This window comes from Lutra lutra, chromosome 6 (assembly GCF_902655055.1).
Source record: "Lutra lutra chromosome 6, mLutLut1.2, whole genome shotgun sequence".
Taxonomy (NCBI): domain Eukaryota; kingdom Metazoa; phylum Chordata; class Mammalia; order Carnivora; family Mustelidae; genus Lutra; species Lutra lutra.
In genome coordinates, this window is record NC_062283.1 from 129,650,811 (window position 1) to 129,667,457 (window position 16,647).

The 16,647-nt window shown below is 34.4% G+C and overlaps 2 protein-coding genes across 3 annotated transcripts in view; both read right to left on the reverse strand.

Moving 5' to 3' along the window:
• The window catches only part of SEC63 (SEC63 homolog, protein translocation regulator), a 75,067-nt gene that overhangs the window by 37,910 nt on the left and 20,510 nt on the right, over positions 1-16,647 (reverse strand). For both annotated transcript variants that reach the window (XM_047733370.1, XM_047733369.1), the window contains exons 3-8: positions 13,757-13,871; positions 12,331-12,443; positions 3,586-3,647; positions 2,927-2,985; positions 1,529-1,579; positions 203-311 (exon numbers count right to left, since the gene is read on the reverse strand). In XM_047733370.1, the coding sequence (XP_047589326.1) occupies positions 203-311; positions 1,529-1,579; positions 2,927-2,985; positions 3,586-3,647; positions 12,331-12,443; positions 13,757-13,871 (509 nt within the window). The remainder of the gene's footprint in view (positions 1-202; positions 312-1,528; positions 1,580-2,926; positions 2,986-3,585; positions 3,648-12,330; positions 12,444-13,756; positions 13,872-16,647) is intronic.
• On the reverse strand, positions 5,740-6,722 carry LOC125102312 (kinetochore protein Spc25-like). Its single transcript, XM_047733371.1, has one exon. It carries the CDS (start codon positions 6,712-6,714, stop codon positions 5,908-5,910), a length of 807 nt encoding a protein of 268 aa, XP_047589327.1. The 5' UTR covers positions 6,715-6,722; the 3' UTR covers positions 5,740-5,907.

Consider the following 16,647-nt stretch of genomic DNA (forward strand, 5'->3'; position numbering starts at 1 on the left):
CTAGGGGAAAAAAAAATATATATATATAGCTGAGTAAATGGTAATAATAGAAATACAGTACATGTGGACAAAGAGTGTTAGCATTCTCTTCCAGCTTTAGTTATATGAACAGAATACAAAACTGAAATGAAATGTCTCCAGTTGAATATGTATCACATAAATGATTCAGAAAATAAAATCATAGCTACTTAAATTTACTTACGTTTCATATCCATATTTCGGGTTTTATAAACAAAATATGTATAAATCTGTGTTGTGCGTATCAGGATCTGGTCTCCACTATAGCGTATTGAGCGATACCACCAAGAGCCCTAAAATGCAAATAAAATTAAACAATAAATAAAGCATCAAAATCACAATAAATATTAGGTTTGATGCAGAGTATGTTTCTGGTCAAATTTCCTAACTGTTCATAACAATACCTGAACTTAAGAACAAATGCTTTGTTACAAATTTCAAATTATTCAGCTAGTATTTATACTGCCCAACACCTAAACATCAACCTACCTCACTACATATGTAGGATTAAAACATTTATGGTTCAGTTAGAAGCTGAAGACAAAACAGAAACAAAACAACCCACTGCATAAAAGGGACAAGCTGGTTCCTGACACAGTTTGTATTTAATAAATATTTGGTAAGTTATAGTACAGGAGCAATTTTATAGTTGATATGCTATTTCATTCACATGATTCCATATAGCTGGATCCTCACACAACAAACCTATGAAGAAGGCAAGACAAGTTAATTATCAAGCTTACTATGGGGACTCAGAGGAACTATAAGCCCAGAAAGAAAACCACCAGTCACAAAAGAAACAGTAAAATCATAAACTTTATGTTATCTCCATATCGAGTATTATGAAATAGTTTTTAAAAATGAAGTTGCTCTGTATGTTATAGCTCCAATATAGGAAGCAAAAAAGTCACAGAACAATACATACAGTAAGATGACATATTTTTTTTAAAGTGTGTATGTATCTACAATCTATAGAAAGCTATCTGAAAGGGGTGTCTGGGTGCCTCAGCTGGTTAAGCATCCAACTCTTAATTTCTGTTCAGGTCATGATCTCAGGGTCCTGGGAACCCGCCCTGCACTGGGCTCCATGCTCAGCAGAGAGTCTGCTTGAGATTCTCTCTCTCCTTCTCCCCTCTGCCCCTCCCCCCTCACAAATAAATAATTTTTTTTTTTTTAAATCTCAAAGGGAGAATACCAATCTTATTGGTGATTCTCCTAACAAAGAAATGAAGCTGAAGTTGATGAAGGTGATAAAGGAAGACATTCTAAACTCTAAATACACCTGTATTATTTCAGTTGTGTGTAACTTTTGTATCAGGAGGAAATATACTTTAACATACTCAAATGGTATCACCTTTAGAAGACCTTTAAAGTTTAGCTGAATATAAGATTCTTAAAATTCAAGGATCCATGTATTAAATTCTAATACAAATTGCAATCTTATAGGGAGACTCCAAAGCATGCCATCAATTCCCTTTCCAAAAATTGTTAATAAAGAGTTAGAACTTACTACAACAACTGGAAGGATAACCATGAATGCTAATCCATATACAAGTAAAACCTAGAATTGAAAAGAAAATAATTATGGTTTTCACACATCAATTGTAACATTTAAGAACACTTATTTTTTAGGCCTACATGGGGGATGCACTCTCAAAAGCACTCCTCACATATTATTTCATTTAATCCTTATTTTCAAACTCAGTGAGAAAGGTACCGTTATTATCTCCCTTTTGCAAATAGAGAACTTGCAGCACACACAGGTTACATGACTTGTCGCAGGTTACATAGCCACTAAGTGGTGGAGCCAGAAGTGGAATCCAGACATTTCGACTCTAAAAATGTATGCTTTCATCCACTATAATAAATTATCTTTTAATCTGCTGAGTAGATAACACCATCAAACCAGCTTTATAAATGATATTGTCCATCCAGTCAGATACTTACAGATGCACACCTTAGCAAGTAGTTAGTGTCTTAGAAATAAATAATAGAAGCCCGGTTCCCATCAAGGAGCAACTTCATAATGTTCTGTTGACAAGTAATTTCTATCTATTGGTCTTAGATTTTTCTACTACTTGATCCCAAATCAGTTCGCTAACTATCTTTCTCTTCTCCAGTATTCCCACAGTAATTCTAAGCATGACAGACTCTTTTATATATAAAACCATTTATCCCTGAAGATGATGAATGCTCGTCAGCCATGAAATAACATTAAACAGCCATTTTTTCTAAACAAATTACAGACTATATGAATTTTGTTTTTTATTGCTTCAAAGACAGCCCCTAATTGTTTTTAAGAAATGTGAAATAGGGAAACATCTATTCTTAGTTCATCTTAGTTTAAGATGTTTTAGAGTTATAGCATTATCACTGATTAAAATCTGATAGCCTGGGGTGCCTGGGTGCCTCAGCTGGTTGAGTCTGCTTCAGATTCTTTCTCCCTCCCCCTCTGCCCCACCTCTCTCTCTCTCCCACGTAAATAAAATCTTAAAAAAAAAAGAAACTCTGACATCCTACTGCCTCCCTAAGTACCATAGGGGATATATACAGCATTAATTTAGTGTATGTTAACATTATAATTTAGCTTGGATAAATGTGAAATGAAGGATAATTTAAATTTTGAGTACTATTTAGGATACCACATAAAACCATAGTTCTCCAAACCAAGGATAAGACCTGACCTGAAACTGCTCCAAAAGAAATCACAACTAAGGTTTTAAAACTACATTTAAAACACACTGCCCGTACAGCAACCGAATGAGAACCAATTCTTTTTTCTATCACGTAAAAAGTTTTCACAGTACAGTTACATTAAAAACAGCACATCAGTATTTTGTTATAGCTCTCTTTATATTACTAAGATATATCTAACACATGATAATGTGTCTTATTTACATGCACTCACCAAAATTGAGTTTTTCTGGTCGACAATCCAAGCTGGTAAGGCAATTCCAAAGCTTGTGGCTAAAATAGAAAGAGTTATTTCAGAAGAATCTCCACTTTCAGTTTTATTATTTAGTTATATCCTGAAATTCTGCCTCCCAACTCCCTCCACCCCAAAAAAAGCTTTGAGAAAGATTATATAATGTGTGTTCCCATTACATAAAAGTTCATGGATTTTTCGGGGAGGGGGAGAGAGAATCAACCAAAGTACATGAATTCCTCCTTAGTAAATCTAAATTCCTGGGTATGCAAACACTATGAATATACAAGAAAATGTTTAAAGTCAATAAAGAAAAACAGATTGTTTTCAGCCAACTTTTATCAACTGCTAGCTGGAAATTCTGAATAATTACAGTGATTACTCGTCTCATCAATCCAATCTAAGTTCTATCTTTCAAACTGGTTGCTAGAAAGAAAAATAAAAATTAGCTAAAGAGAACTCATTTACATATCTATTTAACTCCTTGAGTTATAATTTTCTTTTTCACAAACTAAAAAGATCAAAATATTCCTTTCAATCTATTAATATTTTCATTTTATACATATATATACACATACACACACATAAACACACACACACACGCCATATCACCAGTAATTTTTAATTATTATTTACCACACCTTGAGGGCCATCTGGATTTCCAAACTCTTCCCAATTTTTCCGCGACTCTTCATCAGTTAAACTATCATTAAAAGAATAAAATTGCAAAATTAGAAAGCCATATCTGAAAAGTACTCATATATACAAACTCTATTAGCTAACCAACTCATTTCTTATAGATATTAATTTTAGAAAATCAAGAAAAGCCTCTCTGAAATCAGCAAAAAAAGAGAGGAAAGCAAGGAGTTCTACATTTAAGCAAATAAGAACTACTGAGCCTTCATAGAAATTCCTAGTTGGCCCATGGGTTCTCAAGTTTTGCCAGTTCAAGCTGGAAGATAAAACTTTAAAGGTTACTACATTTTTCTGAGAAGGCAGGGAGGATTATAGGTATATATATTATATACCTATAATATATATTATATTATTATAATATATATTATATATATATAATATATATTATATCCTTATATATTTTCCAAAATTTCTTCAGTGACCATTATTTATACTTTAATAATATGTACCTACTTATAAACTTAATAGAAATTGATAATAATCCCTCCAAAACTGGTACCACATTCTCAAAGGAAAAAATGAACACCTATAAAATTCCATTGCTATAGAAAAGGTCATTTGCATTATACTGAAGTCACAATTTTCTCCTAAAACAAATGCCAGAAGGACTTGGAAAATACCTGCTAAAGCAAGAGTTTCCTAACCCAGCAATATAAAAATGACAGAATGATTTTTCGAACACGTAAAAAGAAATATAACTCTTGATCTGGGCCATGACCAAGGCACAGAATGAAAGTGGTTTTATTCCAGGTCCCAAAATAGATGTTAAAAACACACTAAAAGAAAATTTCAGTTCCTTCAAAAACTTTACAATGTTGTTAAGCAGACAAGGCAGACACACACAAAATGACGAGTAACATCATTAGAAAGGCATTTTTTGAAGACCAAGTGGCAAAAAATTATGTTTATGTCCAAATCAAATTTTAACCTTTCCAGAACATACACACATAGGATAGAATATAGTTTTCTATTCAACAAGAGAGAAAATACAGAAGTACCTTTAAAAAAATAGCAAAAATTTTCAGTGACTTCAATTTTTATTCTCTAAACCATAATTTCTATTTTTTATTTTTTTTTTTTAAGTAAGCTCTATACCCAACATGGGGCTTGCACACTCTACCGTCTCAGCCAGCCAGGTGCCCCTAATTTTTTTTTTTTTTAAGATTTTATTTATTTATTTGACAGACAGAGATCACAAGTAGGCAGAGGAGCAGGCAGAGAGAGACAGGAGGAAGCAGACTCTCTGCTGAGCAGAGAGCCCGATGCGGGCTCTATCCCAGGACCCTGGGATCATGACCTGAGCCAAAGGCAGAGGCTTTAACCCACTGAGCCACCTAGGCGCCCCCTAATTTTTTTTTATTTGAAGTAGAATTAACACACAATACTGCATTAGTTTCAGACGTACAAAATAGAGATTGACAAATTTAACAGATATGCTATGTTTACAAGTATGGCTACCATCTTTCGCTACACAATGCCATTATGATACCACTGACTATGTTCCCTATGACTTATTTTTAAAAATCCCCTTTTATTCCCATGACTTATTTTTTCTGTAAATCTGTATCTCCTACTCCCCTTTACCCAATTTGCCTATCCCCCCATCCCTGCCCCTTCTGGCAACCTCAGTTTGTTCTCTGTATTAATGGGTCTGTTTCTGCTCTTCAGTTATTTGTTTTGTTTTCTAAGTTCCACATATAAGTGAAATCATACAGTATGTCATTCTCTGCCTTATTTCATTTAGCATAATACCCTCTAGGTACATCCATGTTGTTACAAATGGCACAATCACATCCTTTTTTATGGATGAATAATAGTCGTGTGTGTGTGTGTGTGTGTGTGTGTGTGTGTGTGTGTGTGTGTGCGTATACCACATCTTCCTTATCCACTCATCCATCAATGGACACTTGGGTTGTTTCCATATCTTGGCTATTATAATTAATACAGAAATAAACACAGGGATGCATGTATCTTCTTCAATCAATGTCTTTGCTTTCTTTAGGTAAAAACTCAACAGTGGAATTATTGGCTCATACGGTATTTCTATTTTTTTTTTTTGACTTTATAAATTTTATTTCTTAAGATTTTAATTAAAATAATTTAAAGAAATATACCACATAGAAATGTTAGAGAAATACAAAAGAATTATAGGCAAACAATGGATAATGAGAATTCTTTTTAAAAGAGATACACAATGATAAGAAAAAAAGAGAGAGAGATACACAATAGGGAAGAAAAATAAACAGTTTTTATATACTATTCATACATCAATTATAAACCATAGCAGTAAAAGCTTTCCGAACATTGGCAAGAAAAGCCGAGAAATTGTTGGTCTTCCTTACATTCTCTTGGAATTCTGTCAGGCACTCAAGATGAGGAGAACTATCTGACACTTCATACTCCCTGGCTTCATTTAGGTGGAGGGAAAACATAAATGGGTTCTCAGGATGCTTAGGGTCAATGTTAGTGAATATAAACTGTAGTTTATCACCATAAATTTTACGAATTTCTAGTCCAAGTCGATCTTTATATAAATCTGCAGATTTCTGTAGTCTTTTCAACCTCTCTTCATTAGCTTTGTTAGCAGCAGAAATAGTTTCCTTCTTCTTAGCATATTCCTCCTTAAGATCCTGAATATTTGAGGTCAGTACTTCCAGTTCCTGCTTTTTGTCTTTTATTCTAGCAATCAACCTTAACAAGTTATCTTTTTTTTCTTGAATGACGTTATTCTGCCTACAGATTTGATTTTGATACTCCAAAAACATCTCAACCATTCGTTCTTCTTCCTTTAATTTCACAGACAGCTTTTCTGCACATGCTTTGATGGAGTCTTTGTAGGTATCTCTCAGTCCCACCATCTGACAGGAAGTGTCACTGACACTGCTTTTGAATTTATTCCAAAACTCATTTATGCTTTTATCAAACAGTGCGAGTTCGTCCTCTATCATTTTGGGAGAAAATGCCACAAAAGACCTTAACCAATTCGAGAAAAACAGAGTTCCCAGAACCAAGACCTGCAGCCGCCCGGTATTTCTATTTTTAATGTTTTGCGGAACCTCCACACTATTTTCCATGGTGGCTATACCAATTTACATTTCCACCAACAGTGCATAGAAACTGCTACATCCTTCCCAACACTTATTTTTCTTTTTGATTATAGCCATTTTGACAGATGAAAGGTGATAACTCGTTGTGATTTTGATTTGCTTTTCCCTGATTAGTGCTATTGAGCATCTTTTCATGTGTTTATTGACCATCTATATATCTTCTTTAGAAAAATGTCTATTAAGGTCTTTTGCCCTTCTTTTAATTGTATTGTTGGTTTTCTGGTGTTGCATTATGTAAATTCTTTATATATTTTGTACATTAACCCCTTATTGAATATATCTTTGCAAACCTCTCCTATTCAGCAGGTTGCCTTTTTGTTTTACTGGTTTCCTCCACTGTGCAAAAGCTTTTTATTTTGGTGTAGTCACAAAAGTTAATTTTTGCTTTTGTTTCCCTTGCCTTACAATCTTCTTTTAAATCTTTTTAAGTAGGCTCCACGCCCAATGTGGGGCTTTAACTCACAACCCTGAGATCAAGAGCTGCATGCTCTATTGACTGACTGAGCCCACCAGGCACCCCTGCCTTATGATTTTTATCTAGAAAAATGCCGCTATGGCGGATCTCAAAGAAATTACTGCCTATGTTCTTCTAGGTGTTTTATGGTTTCAGGTCTCATAACTAGGTCTTTATAATCTATTTTGAGTTTATTTTTGTGTATGATGTAAGAAAGTGGTCCAGTTCAATTCTTTTGCATGTAACTGTCCCAGCATCATTTTTGAAGAGACTGACTATCCCCATTATATATTTTTGCCTCCTTTGTAATAGATTAATTGACCATATAAATGCAGATTTATTTCTGGGCTCTCTATTCTGTTCCACTGATCTGTGTTCTATTTTTGTTCTATTTTATACAGTTTAGTTACTATAACTTTGTAGTATATCTTAAAACCTGGAACTGTTATACTTCCAGCTTTTTCTTCAAGATTGCTTTGGCTATTTGAGGTCTCTTGTGGTTCCATATAATTTTAGAATTATTCTAGTTCTGTGAAAAATGCTATTGGTATTTTGATAGGGGTTATATGGGATTCGCAGATTGCTCTGGGTAATACAGACATTTTAAGAATATTAATTCTTCAATCCATGAGCACTGAATATCTTTCCATTTATTTGTATCATCTTTAATTTCTTTCATAAGTGTTTTATACAGAGTACAGAGGTCTTTCACCTCCTTAAGTTTATTTCTAGGTATTTTATTCTTTTTAATGCAATTATAAATGAAATTGTTTTTTCTTAAATTCTCCTTCTGCTATTTCATTATTAGTGCATAAAAATGCAACCAATTTCTAGGTATTAATATTGTATTCTACAACTTTAGTGAATCTATTTATTACTTTTAGAAGTTTTTTGGTGGTCTTTAGGGTTTTCTGTGTATAGTATCATGCCATCTGCAAAAGGTCACAGTCTAACTCTTTCCTTACCAGTATGGGTGTCTTTTACTTATTTATTTTTTCTTGTCTGACTGCTTTGGCTAGCACTTCCAGTACTATATTGAATAGACGTGGTCAGAGTGGACATCCTTGTCTTAGCTCAGTTTTTCACCACTGAATATGATGTCAGCTGTGGGTTTTTCATATATGGCCTTTATTATGTTGAGGTATATTCCCTCTAAGAGTTTAGGGAGAGTTTTATCATAAAACAGATGTTGAATTTTACAAAATGTTTTTTCTGAACCTATTGAGATGATCATCTGATTTTTATTCCTCCTTCTATTAATGTGGTGTATCACCCTGACTGATTTTGCAAATATTGAGACATCCTTGCATCTTGAGAATAAATCCTACTTAATTGTGGTGAATGATCCTTTTGATGTATTATTGAATGTGACTTGGTAATATTTTGTTGAGGATTTCTGCACCTATGTTCATCAGGGATTGAAAATATTTTAAACTTACAATTTGGTCATTTATGAAAACAAGTACATTGATATCTTCAGTCCCCTTTTAACTTTTTTTTTTTTTTTTAAAGATTTTATTTATTTATTTGACAGAGAGATCACAAGCAGGCAGAGAGGCAGACAGAGAGAGAGGAGGAAGCAGGCTCCCTGCTGAGCAGAGAGCCCGATGCGGGGCTCGATCCCAGGACTCTGAGATCATGACCCGAGCCGAAGGCAGTGGCTTAACCCACTGAGCCACCCAGGCGCCCCAATCCCCTTTTAACTTTAACTCCACTTATACCATTTGACCTAAGTCCACAGAAAAATACGGAAGCCAACAAAAAGCACTGTAGAGAGGTTGCAAGTTTGTAAGAAGGGGTGCTTATAGTGGTTCTTTTTTGCTAAGGGAGGGATATTTCTCAAAAAATTTTGCTTCGGTTTCCCTGTACAACTGTCCACTTACCCAGGGCTTTTGCTATTATTTTTCTTCTAATCAGATTCTTTTCCGAAAAATAATTATCTGCTCTACCTTTCTGATGATGGCAGCATAATAAACTGCTCTGTTCTTCATACCAGGCCCTCAGATTTTGCAAAATAAAGTATAGCTCACATCATAAAAGCACTTGATTTTTTTCAAACTGCACACACAGCTAATTGCCATTCCAATAATTCACTCATTAAGCTAATTTTGTACAACTGTTGTGTGACAGGCACCATGCTCCATACTCAATCAAATTAAAGGAACTATATCATAAACTTTTTTAAGAAAGCAACATTTTTGGCTACTCATTAGTGCTTCAGTATAACACCATTCCTAAAACCTAAAGTACTTAGAAGTCATGTAATTCTAGGGGCGCCTGGGAGGCTCAGATGGTTAAGCATCTGCCTTTGCTCAGGTCATGATCTCTAGATCCTGGGATCAAGCCCCCTGTAGGGCTCCCTGCTCAGTGGGGAGTCTGCCTCTCCCTCTGCCTCTCTCCTTGTTTGTGCTGGCTCTCTTGCTCCCTATCCCTCAAATGAATAAATAAAAAATCTTTTAAAAAAGTCATGTCATTTCGGGGCGCCTGGGTGGCTCAGTGGTTGAAGCCTCTGCCTTCGGCTCGGGTCATGGTCTCAGGGTCCCGCATCGGGCTCTCTGCTCAGTAGGGAGCCTGCCTCCTCCTCCTGTCTCTCTCTGCCTGCCTCTCTGCCTACTTGTGGTCTGTCTGTCAAATAAATAAAAAGAATCTTTAAAAAAAAAAAAAAGTCATGTCATTTTAGTATAATTCATATATAATAAGCTTAAACAAGACCAATGATGTTAACAAAATTTTTAAAAATTCAATTGAGTATAAAGTTTCCTAAACGTGATTATATCCCTTAACTTTGCAGGTGGGAGGTTGTGTCATAGATTCTATTAGAAATCTGACAAAAATCTCTAACCCTTCTGGCCCTGGAAAATTGCATAGTTACAAATACACATAAATTCTGTATATAGTTTCAGGGACCCCAGATTTTATATCCTGATCTAGAGAATGTTTTCGCTAAATTATAGGTGAATGACCCCGAGCTCACTACATAAACCTAAGTTACGTATTCATGCATAGGAACACATGAAAACATATGTTTAAAAAAACTGAGCTTTAAAGTAACATATACATTTTCCACTTGTTATAAAGTAGCTTAAACATGGGCTTTTTACCCAATACCAAAACCCAACTATATCCAAAAGAAACCAGAAACTATGAACCAGAAAATCCAACAGTTTGTCTAACTCTTCAAAAATAACCAGACCTCCTTTCCTTTAAGTTAGAAACCGGTATGAAGCAATAGGAATGACCCAGCTTGTTATTATAATGGGCAAATAAGGGAAGAGAAAATATCCTGAATAGCCAAAGCAAATTCTAAAAAAACTGTGCAGTTCAAAGCCTGTAAATGCATTCCAAAGGCTGCCTGAGTTATACTTAGGCTGCTAGGGCTATGCATAAAATGGGAACTTCAATCAGCGAGAACTTATATTTATCTAATCCATTTATACCTACACAAGTTACAAGATCTCAAAGTTCTGGGTCCCATAATCATTTTACTCCTTCATGTGTCTGATGGACCATCAACTATTTAATACATTTTACTTAAAAAACATTGATTTGACGGGGAGAGACAGCGAGAGAGGGAACACAAGCAGGGGGAGTGGGAGAGGGAGAAGCAGACTTCCCACTGAGCAAGAAGCCCGACACAGGGCTCCATCCCAGGACCCTCAAATCATGACCTGAGCTGAAGGCAGACGCTTAATGACTGAGCCACCTAGGCGCCCCTACTTAAAAAAACATTCTAAAGCTTGATCATACAATTAAGTTAAAACCAAAGGCCATATATTATTCTTTTGTACTTTTTAGGATAGAGACCATACAAGATAAAGAGTCAGATTTCCAGTAACCCGAGAACAAAATCATGAACTTAAGAACATTACAATACCTGAAAACTGAGAGGGGGGATAAAAAAATCAAAGGCACTAAAATTAAAACTACCAATTAAACAATCTTAGCTATCTTCAGTTTTTCTCAAATTACCTGAAGACAGCAACTAAAGCACTGAAACACTTGTGCAATGAAAGTAAATGCTTGGAGAAGACACAATGAAAAAAGGGGGAGACACCAACTGAAAGACAGCAATCTGGAGAACATCTGCTATGCAGAAAACAAAATGTAGTACATGCTTCAGGAAGTTCCTGAAGACACTGCTTTATCACAGAAAAATATATATATAACAAGCAACTCACAAAAGAGAGGAAAGGAGACACAGTCAATATACTTTCATTAAGCACAAAATGAGCATTTCCCAAACTTCTGTAAGTCATACACCACTTGCACTTGCTATCACATCTAAGTATCCTATTTACTTCTTTTTTTTTCTTTTAAGATTTTATTTATTGATTTGACAGAGAGACAGAGACCATGCAGAAGCAGGGGAAGTGACAGGCAAAGGAAGAGGGTGAAGCAGGCTCCCTCTTGATCCCAGGACCATGCAATCATGATCTGAGCCAAAGACAGATGCTTAACCTACTGAGCCACCCAGGCGCCCTTCCTATTATTTACTTTTATTTTTAAAATCAGCACAAAATTATACATCACTGAGTCCTCTAAAAATAGGCAACATCTTGTCTGTATTTTACTCTTTAATTTAACATAGGAGCTGAATGGGGACATGCCTATGAGTCTTGAAGAATCCAGCTAACGTTTATCTCTTGTAATATTAACACTCAAGGAAAAACTACCTCTAATTTTATATACTCTACCTTGTTTCCCAAAAATTAAACTAGTCTGCAGATAACTTAATAAGACAAGCTACTTTTCCAAAATAAGAGAAATAGAGCTTGTCTAAAAAAAGGCTTGAAATGAAAACAAGGTATAAATATATCCTCTTCTAATCAGAATGCTTTGAAAATTAATTAACATTATCATGTACTACTTAGGTACTCTCATTGTACCTAATACTTAGGTAATAATGTTAATTAATTTTCTAAGCATATACTTAATTTAACCAACTTCACAGGGCAAAAGCACTACTCTAAGATACTTAGAATTCAAGTTTAGTTAAATTAGCAGTTTAGGGTTGTCAGGCAGTTCCATAAATAACAGACTCAACATATAAGGTCAGTATTTAAAAGCATATGACAACTATTTTTTTTTTACCACTCCTAAAAATGTGTAATGGGTCCTATGATACTTACGCTGCATAAGCTTTTGCTATCCTCATGAACATAACTTCATCACCTCCTTTATCTGGATGATATTTAAGTGACAGCAAACGATACTGTTTCTTAATCTCTGCTACTGTTGCCCCCTAAAAAGAAAGCTTTGTTTCAGTAAAAATAAGCATAATGCTGTAAAAACATAATTCATCCCATTCTGAACTTTAAACATAAACTATTCAACATTTTCAGAAAGAGAAAATGTTTTCTTCCTATATGCTGTCCCATGTTTCATACCATGTATTTTTTAAATAAAAATATACTTATTTTGTCTAATGTTTATTTTATTGAGCACCCACTAGGTGTTGTGTGGTATACTAGGCACCAATGACTTAAGAATAAAACCACACAATGTCATATTAAAATAAAATAAAAGGATAGTAGCATTTAAATGATCATAGTAAATTAAGTCTGTCAAGAAATTCTCAAATCAAAGGTTAACTTCTTTTCTAAGAAATAATCAGAAGAAAATCTGGTTTCATTTGTTTACAAATATTTTAATATTAAACACTCAAGAAGTTTACCTTAGCTGTTTCCTAATTAGACTCGATTTCTATTAATAAATTTTTCATATTGATTTTTATGGCATTAAATTGCCCCCCAAATCTTTTAATCTTAAAAAAATCTCTCTTGATGGCCATAATCATCACAAAAAGAAAAATCAGATGATATGATGCAAATTCAGCTTTTACAAAACAGAAAACTAGAAGACATGTTTTGTATTGGTATTACATGAATACCTGGATATCTACTGAGCAAATACTAGAAGTAAAGAAAGTGGTTTGGGGAAAAAATGGAAAGAGCACTAGATTCAGTTTGACTCCAGACAAGACACAAATTTTCCAGCCTCATTTTCTCCACTGGAAAAAAAGGCTAGATGGTCTCCAGCATTCATTTCAGTTCTAACTTTCCACTGATAAAAGACTAATTTTCTATTGGGACCCATCTCAATCAAGTTCAATCAAGAGATTACCTAGGGAGTATATCCAAGGTTAACCTCAATTTCCACTAACAATGAAACCAGTTCTTTGTAAGACATAAAGACTTAACCCACTACTTTAGTGTCAACTAACACAGGATCATGAGATTTTTACCCTCCAACTAACATAAATGAACCTCCTGGTTTTAACTTTGCATTAAACCAATCTTATAAAAGTCGTTTAAAAATACCCTAACTTCTCATCTCATCTTCCAATATTCTTATATTTAGCAATTTAAAACCAAGCCTTATAGGATGGAAATTAACATCTGTAGCTTAAAAAACATATATACATTAGAATAACAATGGATTACATATCCAAAGTCTGATTTCTTTAGGCATAACCCAATTCCTTTTAGGATATGGGCTTACAGTATTTTCACAGGGTCAATAAACTATTGTGCATTATATAAAAATACTACTTACAGGATCCAAATTTAATACTTCATAAGGATTGTATTCTTGATATTCTCTGTCTGTTTTGGAAACTTTGTATGCAAGGAATAAGAACAATGCCCATCCTGCAAGCAGAACTATTTTCCTGTTTGGGAAAAAGATAGGTAAAGTATAAATAAATATACCTATATGGTTTTCCTTTAAGAGTCTATAAAGACATTATGACCAAACAAGGCTATAAAACAATCTAAAGTGTCTTACATCGCTATGATATTGATTCAGTTCCATAATCTCTGAGTTGTAAATTCCTGTCACAACCTGACTTTTTACTCTGAATTCTCTAGAATCTAGCAGTCTGCATCTAGAATCTTGCATGTAATATTCCTTCATTACTATTTGCAGAATTTTATGTATAGAACTTAATTCAATTTATTAACTTATTGGTCTCATATTAGATCAAAATATACTAAGTATTCAGTAAACCATTTATGTAATAAAAAAAAAAACAAAAGCTGTTCTTAACCTAATAATTAGACTTTAAGTAAGATAAACTGCAAAAAATAATGGGTCAATTGTGCAATGAAGAATGAATAGACTTGTTTATAACAGTAAAACTTAAGAAACAAATTAAATATCCATTTATATGGAACTAATTAAATAAACCATTTATAGGAGACTAATAAACCAAGACACAGCCAAATCATTAGCCCATACAGATATAAAAAGATGTAAACAGTAGGATAAAAAGGGATATAACCAAATACAGAAGTTGAAAAAAAAAAAACCTAACTCCTTCTCTCCAGTATGTTCTGTTTAGTAAAAATATTTAAAAGACTGATATTATTAATGTTGGAGAGGCTGAAAAAAAGGAACACTCACCCTTTACACTCTGAAGGACTATCTGGCAATAAGGTATCAAAACCCTAAAGAAGTATACAAACCCTTTTAACTATTTCAAGAAATTTAGAAGGAAATAAACTAGAATTAAGCATATAAAGTATAAAAAGCTGATTACAGATATAGAACAGAAATAATACACTGAATACACAGAAATAATAACAAAACACACCAGAGATGCCCATCAATAGAGTAGTAAACAAATAAATTAATGGTATAGTAATAAAGTGAAATACCACCTAGCCAATAAAATTATATCTGCTGTGGAAGATTATCTACCTTGTTAAATTAAAACAAGAAAATCAGCTTTCAAAGATATATGTATAATATGCTATTTTTAATAAATAAAAGTTTATTAAAAATATTAAAGGAAAATGATCTTAATAGTGGCTGTATTTCAGTGATGAAATTGAGTAATTTTTATTTTTTTATACTCTTATATCACAATTTGTTATGCTAAGGAGGAATTGTTAAACAAACACAGAAAATGAATCCTATGAGCCTAATCAAACAAAACTGGAGAGACCTTTTTTCAAAGACAGAAAATGTTACATGTGTTTAAGCTCATTTGGTCAAAATCTAGTTTAAATATGTTTATTTGGAATGAGCCTTCAGGATCAAGTTCCAATCCACCTACTGACCTTTATCACCCAAATTAAAAAAACAAAAACCAAAAAACCCACTCCCAAAGTTCCCTAAGCTTTTCCTACCAACATGCTGTTGCTCTTCAATCTTTCCACCTAGAATTCCCATTCCCCATTTCTGCTTACCCAAACTATTCATCCTTTAAGACTCACCTCAAAGCAATCCTTACCCTTGTCAAAGTGATCAATGGGGAAACCAGAGTTACTCACAAAGAAGCAAAAACTATGACTTTTCTCCTCCAACTCACTGCAAGCTCCTTGAGCACGTGGACAGGATCTTACTGAATTTTTGACTAACTTACTGAAATTCTGACTAACTGCTTAAACAAAGTTGGCATTCAGATACAAATTTCTTTCCATCTGGCCAAAATAACGTTCTAATCCTTATTAAGTACCTAATACTGCAAACTGCTTTCCATACTACCTATATCCCCAAAGGGAAAAGAATCCCTACCTAGAACACTCTCGCTTTTACCTAGCTATCTAGGGAGAGGTACTTAAGAACATAGTCTCTGGAACAAATCTACCTGAGGTCAAATCCCAGCTTCATCACTTATTAACTTAGAGATCTTCGGAAGTTGCTTTGTCCTTTACAATTCAGTTTCTAATTTTTAGGATGGGTTTAAGAATTAAAAGAGACTAGGTATGTAAAGCTCCTAGAAGGTACCTCACAGATAGTAAACAATCGATTCCTGTTAGCTGTTCTGTAAGCCCCTCATTGGGCCCCTACCTCACTCAGAGAAGCTTCCTGTCCCAAGACAGAAAGCCCTTCCTCTGCTCTGTCATGGCACCCCCACCCCCTCTGCCAGAGCCCTTACTAAACTCTATTATCATTACTTGTTTACTTGCCGGTTTCTCCCTCAACTGTTAAGTTGTTGAACCACATCTATTTATCAGTTCCTGGTATAATAGGCACACAATGACTACTTATTGAATGAATAATGAAAATAATTTACATGGTAATTTTTAACTCAAACCCAAAGTCTGCCATACCCTCGATATGCTACAGAACATGTGAATATCAATAAGTTAATAATTCCACATTTTGTTTTGCCAGTGCCCCAAAGGCTAAAAAAGCTCAGAAAACAAAGATAAAAGTAAAACTGAAAATCACTAAAACAAGACTTAAAAGCAAACAAGGGTAGAAGGGAGAGGAAATCAAAACACCTAGGATGGGGAACCCTCCTACACTGTTGGTGGGAATGCAAGCTGGTGCAACCACTCTGGAAAACAGCATGGAGGTTCCTCAAAATGTTGAAAATAGAACTACCCTATGACCCAGCAATTGCACTACTGGGTATTTACCCTAAAGATACAAACGTAGTGATCCGAAGGGGCAGGTGCACCCGAATGTTTACAGCAGCAATGTCTACAATAGCC

What these genes read in the sequence shown, in the direction of transcription:
- LOC125102312 (XM_047733371.1), bottom strand. Translation starts at nt 6,714, where the DNA reads ATGGAAAATAGTGTGGAGGTTCCGCAAAACATTAAAAATAGAAATACC.